We start from the raw sequence: 6,428 nt of genomic DNA, 5'->3' as shown, positions 1-6,428 counted from the left end.
CTGTACTTAATTTTCAATTAATTTGCAAATATTTCTAAAAACATGTTTTCACTTTGCCATTATAGGTTAGTGTGTAGATGGATAAGATTTAAAACAAAATATTGAATCCATTTTGAATTCATACAAAATGTGGAATAAGTGAAGGGGTTTGAATAGTTTCTGAAGGCACTGTATATACCAACTTTGCACACAGGCTTGGGGCAATATTAATCTAATACTTTTTTCTATTACGTCCCTATGAACTTGCAAAATATTGCCAAGTTGAACAACACTCTTCTATTACCTATTTAAGAAAGCTTGTAGTCCAGGGAAAAAACATATTTGCATCAGTCTGCTCATTGTCTTTAATCACATTCCATATTTTGAAGCAGTTTCTGGCAAGACTAACTCTGCAAAATCATCTAAATAATCATTGCACAAATGACACTTCATGTGTACAGTACATCTGTGAGATATTTTAAGAGTGCTGGGATCATTCATGGGCACAAATATTAATAGAATAAACTAAAATAATAAAACAATACAAATAATAAGCCTAACCATAATAATAATCATTACCATAATCATCATCCCACTTGAGACCACTGGTATTATCAGGGGAACTGAAAGGTTGTGCCAGAGACATTCTATTGAGCCCTATGCCATCCTCAGAACCGGAAGCAGTTCCTGTCTTCTATCATACAGAGCGGCGCCTGACAGGACTCAGTGCCAGTTGGTCTTGCACAGACAACAGTTCTTCCTGCCCACGGTTTCTCTTTGAGAGATGTCAATAGTGGTTTGATCATTAGTGCGCACAGGATAGCAAAATAGTTTTACTTCCTGTTGTTCCTCAAGCCAAAATGGCATTTAATGAAACTCTGGGCCTGTTTTTGAGACTTGAACTCAATTTTTTTCCCCCCATATTCCATCCAAGGATGGGTAGGGTATGGGTTGTACTTTATATGCCTCTTGAAAACTTCTGCTACGAGATCCTTTTTATTCATGTGCCAAACTCTGAAGCAGTTTCTGTCTGGTATCATACAGAGTGCTACCTGACAGGACTCACACTGCCAGTTGGTCTGGCTTTCCTTGCACAGACAACATTTCTTCCTGCCGCTAGATTTTCTTTGAGAGGAGTCAACAGTGGTAGGATCAATTATGGGTACAGGGTAGCATGGTCGCTTCACTTCCACCAATTCCTTCTCTTCTTCTGGTTGTTCTTCTTCCTCCTCCTCCTCTGAAGACTCTTCTTCAGCCTCCTCCTGCTTACCAATGTCAGCAAGCTGCAGGCACAGCTGTTCCCTGAACTGCTTGTGGGTCATGGGCTTTTTCTTCTTCATCTGGGCCATGTCCTTCTGCAGGAGGAAGCTGTTCACCACAGCAATGTCTATAAAGTGGAAGAAGAAGGTCTTGTACCACTTCATGGTTTTGTGGGCCACACTGTAGCATTTGATAAGGGAATCAGACAGGTCCACACCCCCCATATACTTGTTGTATGGCTTGATTGCCTCTGGGACGGGTATGCACTGTGTTGTCCAGGATCCATTTTTGCTCTGTTTCCTGATTTTGACCTGCTCCCCTGCGAATGCCTTATGAATGGTGGTACACATGGTGACTGGTTGTGCGCCCATCCACTTGGTGAAGAGCAGCTCCCCATCACGGAGCCAGCGGATGGTTCCCTTCTCTGCTCGAGCAGGCATGCTGTTCTCTCGGATGCCCACACGGATTTCACGTATGGTTCCGCATGCTCCCAATTTCTTTTTGTACAGGTCACGGAAGAAAGTTGTGCTGGTGAAGAAGTTATCAACATAAATGTGGTATCCTGTGCCCAAGTAAGGCACCTTCAACAGGTTCATGGCAACATCATAGCTCTCCCCTTTGCCTGAAGCAGATGGGTTTTTGGTCATAAAGACATTGAAGTCGCAGGTGTAGCCATTTCTTGAATCTGCTAAAACATACAGCTTGAATCCATACCTGTAGGACTTGGATTTAATGTATTGTTTGAGGCTGTGGCGGGCCTTGGAGTGCACCATGCGCTCATCAATGGAAAGGTTCTGGAATGGGTGGTAGAAGGCTCTGCATGCATCCAAAATCTGGTCTTTTAGAGGTTTGATTCTCATGAGCAGATCATAGTCCGCAGTCCCCTTCTTCTTGTCGTTTTCCTCATCCTCTGCTGGGTCACTCATGTGCAGTGAATAGGTGATTGCCCGAAATCTTGTCATAGTCATGACTGTACAACAAAAAGGAAGGCAATATATTCTGTTTCGATTCCAGTAGTCTGATACAGTGTGTACATTCAGCAGACCCATATAGATTACAATGCTGAGGTATTTGTACATTTCCTCCACAGATACAGGTTTCCATGGTTCTTTGATTCCATGTTCTTGTCTTCTCTTGGCATTCTTGTTGGTGTTTGAGCAGAGTGTATCAACAACAGCATTACTGAAGAAGAGCTGGAAGAGCTCTAGAACAGTGTAGTTCTTTGAAGTGTCTAGCTGGGGTCCAGGAGTCCTAGCTGGTTCGAAAGGTAACCATTTATGCTCTTGGTCTGGTTCATCCTCAGTCCTCCACTTCCTCTCTGACCCACTGAAAAGAGGTGTGGCTGCTTGAGCTCTGTTTTTGGATTTGGCAGGGCTGGGTGTCCAGGGGGGAGAGGATGGAGGCCTGGCCTTCCTTTGCGGTGCTGCTTTGGGGCTAGAGGTGAGTTTTGTTATTTTTGAAGCCCTGCTCTCGATTACTTCTGTATCAGGGCGAAGGTCTTCTCCATCTTCCTCACTTGACTCTGAAGCTTCGATCTTAGGGCGAGAGGAGATGCCCCTTACCCTGAGCCGTGTCGTAATTGGAGGAGAGTCATCTCCCCCTCTAGTCTCTGTAACTTCTGTCCCATCTGGAGGGTATTCATCCTCCACTATAGTCTCTGTAACTTCTGTCCCATCTGGAGGGTATTCATCCTCCACTATAGTTTCTGTAACTTCTGTTCCATTGGGAGGGGATTCTTCCCCCTCCATAGCCTCTGAAGGTTCCGTCAGATAAGGAAGGTCTTCATTCTCATCTCTGAAAAACAATTAATAAAATAATAGAATATGTTTTAGGTGGTGCCATACATATAAACAGCATCATTGTGACAATCTGGTTTCTATCAACTTACTTAGAGAAAGGTTGGGTTTGTCGATAAAATTACATATTTATGCAAATAATACTGAATGGAGAGCTTGACAGTCCATAAGGCCAATATGAGAGATTTTCTAACCCGTTTAATATTGTTTGTTTACAAATACATTTTATACAGTTTAACTAATCCCATGAGACATTAGTGTTATTTTTCAAGAATCAATAGGTATACACTACCGGTCAAAAGTTTTAGAACACCTACTCAAGGGTTTTTCTTTATTGTTTACATTGTAGAATAATAGTGAATACATCAAAACTATGAAATAACACATATGGAATCATGCAGTAATCAACAAAAAAAAAAGTGTTAAACAAATATTTTAGATTCTTCAAAGTAGCCACCCTTTGTCTTGATGACAGCTTTGCACTCTCTTGACATTCTCTCAACCAGCTTCACCTGGAATGCTTTTCCAAAGGTCTTGGAGTTCCCACATATGCTGAGCACTTGTTGGCTGCTTATCCTTCACTCTGCGGTCCAACTCATCGCAAACAATCTCAATTTGGTTGAAGTCGGGGGATTGTGGAGGCCAGGTCATCTGATGCAGCACTCCATCAATCTCCTTCTTGGTAAAAATAGCCCCTACATAGCCTGGAGGTGTGTTGGGTCATTGTCCTGTTGAAAAACAAACCAGATGGGATGGCGTATTACTGCAGAATACTGTGGTAGCCGTGCTGGGTTAAGTGTGCCTTGAATTCTAAATAAATCACAGACAGTGTCACCAGTAAAGCACCCCCACACCATAACACCTCCTCTATGCTTTACGGTGGGAAATACACATGCAGAGATCATCCGTTCACCCACAAAAACACAGCAGTTGGAACCAAAAATCTCATATTTGGACTCTAGACCAAAGGGCAAATTTCCACCGGTCTAATGTCCATTGCTCTGGTTTCTTGGCCCAAGCAAGTCTCTTCTTATTATTGGTGTCCTTTGGTAGTGGTTTCTTTGCAGAAATTCGACCATGAACGCCTGATTCATGCAGTCTCCTCTGAACAGTTGATGTTGAGATGTGTCTGTTACTTGAACTCTGAAGCATTTATTTGGGCTGCAATCTGAGGTAAAGTTAATTGCCGATTTCTGAGGCTGGTAACTCTAATGAACTTATACTCTGCAGCAGAGGTAACTCTGCATCTTCCTTTCCTGTGGCGGTCCTCATGAGAGCCAGTTTCATCATAGCGCTTGATGGTTTTTGAGACTGCACTTTAAGAAACTTTCAAAGTTCTTGAAATGTTCCATATTGACTGACCTTCATGTCTTAAAGTAATGATGGACTGTCATTTCTCTTTGCTTATTTATGCTGTTCTTTCCATAATATGGACTTGGTCTTTTACCAAATAGGGCAATATTTTGTATACCACCCCTACCATGTCACAACACAACTGATCGGCTCAAACACATTAAGGAAAGAAATTCCACAAATGTACTTTTAACAAGGCACACCTGTTAATTGAAATGTATTCCTGGTGACTACCTCATGAAGTTGGTTGAGAGAATGCCAATAGTGTGCAAAGCTGTCAAGGCAAAGGGTGGCCTGTTGAAGTATCTAAAATATATTTCGATTTGTTTTAACACTTTTTGGTTACTACATGATTCCATGTGTTATTTCATAGTTTTGACATCTTCACTATTATTCCACAATGTAGAAAAAAATAAAGAACAACCCTTGAATTAGTGGGTGTTCTAAAACTTTTGACTGGTAGTGAATATAATTAACAAACTATAAATATCACACTGGGTGTGGTAATTTCAATAAATAAAAATGCAAATTACTCAATATCAAAATGTGTAAAATGGGTGTTAGAATGTTAAAGATATTTAAGCAAACAATACTGAGTGGATGCTTAAATTAAAATGCTATCCACTCTGAATAATGTAATAGTTCAACTCACAGGTCCAAAAGTCGATCCAACTCCTCTTCAAAGATTGAATCTAGAAATGAATTGTTGCTGCCACATGCCTGAAATTCTCCATCAGAATTCATTTTTCCTGCTTCCTTTCCATTATCATCTTGAACAACACTGCTGTTCTCAGGTTGCATTGCCTTCTTCCTGGAAGGTATTTCAGACAAAAACAATGGAAATTAATTCACACAATTTAAGTGGGAGCCCAAGACTGGAGCACAGAGAAAACAATTGATCATATGATGCATGTTCTCAACTCATTAACTGTGTGTGCCATATTTCTAAATACCAGTAGAATGATCAACATCAAATGTGGAGAAGGGGAGCAAAGACTGGAGTCATACCAGATTTGTAGCTTGCAGCAATAGGAGTCAAGGTGCAGACAAAAATCACAAGAAAGTCAAGAAATATAGGTGTGAATCTTGCTCACAGGACCAACCTATGAAGGTTAAATGTAATGTATTTAATCAGCATTAAATCAGCAATCTGCATTTAATAGTGAGGCTGTGACTCACTATCTTTCTTGCTGTTTTGTGCAATCGTTGATAAAAATTAGCTTTTTCTCTGTTTGTGATAAAGGACTTTCATAGATAGTAATGCAGAACCATTAATTTGCATTAGAACACATTTTTGCATTTTATGTGACGTAATGGTTTTACATGGTCATTTTTTGGAATACGTGTTCTTTGGGAGAAGTATTTTAACATGATTGCAATTTATATTAAAGTACTTCAGGCATACTACCTCTTATCGCATTCAGAGAGGGAGCGTTTGTCCTGCACCTCCTCCAGCTCCATCTTGGCTGTTTGTCCACTGGTTCTGCCTGAAGCCAAAACACATGATCGCAGCCATAACGTCATTCTACCAAACCCATATGGTTCCACAGCAGCACTTGGGCCTTTCAGTTATATATGCTTAATATTTACGTGTCTAACAGGTTACATAACCCAAACACCATCCCAAATTCTTACTAGAGATATGCACCTCTGTTATTACCTCTCTCTTCCGCCGCTGCTCAACACAGAGTTCGCACAACAACGCAACCAAAAACAACATATAGCACATACACGCCAGCTAACAATTCTACTTCTTTTTTGGTATTTTGACTGTCAGCAAACAGATGTAATAAGTACATGCCGCCACCTACTGTATTGCCTATGTATCAGCCTACTATTCGGAGGTATGAATCATAGAGTACAGCAGTATGAGTCACAACACCCATAAAACCTAGCGGTCAAACAAGGAAATTGTTCCAATGAGGACTATGTTTTGTGTAGACTTACCCTGGCGTGACGTTTTGATAACCAACTAAATCTCTCTAGGACAAGGTGACTTTTATCAGTATATTCGCCTGAATTTACCCCGACAAAAATGAA

General features: G+C 40.9%; 1 protein-coding gene across 4 annotated transcripts; it reads right to left on the bottom strand.

Annotated features, from left to right (window-relative positions):
* Window positions 1-320: 320 nt before the first annotated feature.
* LOC139375959 (piggyBac transposable element-derived protein 4-like) lies at window positions 321-6,220 on the bottom strand. Of its 4 annotated transcripts, XM_071117947.1 has the most exons (6): window positions 6,049-6,160; window positions 5,797-5,875; window positions 5,397-5,491; window positions 5,041-5,199; window positions 3,548-3,763; window positions 321-3,033 (listed from the first exon to the last, which is right to left on the bottom strand). In XM_071117947.1, the coding sequence occupies exon 6, from the start codon at window positions 2,985-2,987 to the stop codon at window positions 813-815; it is 2,175 nt and encodes a 724-aa protein (XP_070974048.1). In that variant the 5' UTR covers window positions 2,988-3,033; window positions 3,548-3,763; window positions 5,041-5,199; window positions 5,397-5,491; window positions 5,797-5,875; window positions 6,049-6,160; the 3' UTR covers window positions 321-812. The 4 variants fall into 4 exon arrangements, with proteins under 4 accessions (XP_070974048.1, XP_070974047.1, XP_070974046.1 ...); XM_071117946.1 differs by lacking the exon at window positions 3,548-3,763 and having other exon boundaries at window positions 6,049-6,166; XM_071117945.1 differs by lacking the exons at window positions 3,548-3,763; window positions 5,397-5,491 and having other exon boundaries at window positions 6,049-6,220.
* Window positions 6,221-6,428: the final 208 nt, after the last annotated feature.

The sequence above is a fragment of the Oncorhynchus clarkii genome, chromosome 20 (assembly GCF_045791955.1).
Source record: "Oncorhynchus clarkii lewisi isolate Uvic-CL-2024 chromosome 20, UVic_Ocla_1.0, whole genome shotgun sequence".
In the NCBI taxonomy this organism is placed as follows: Eukaryota; Metazoa; Chordata; class Actinopteri; order Salmoniformes; family Salmonidae; genus Oncorhynchus; species Oncorhynchus clarkii.
This window is presented reverse-complemented; position numbering and strand designations above follow the sequence as displayed.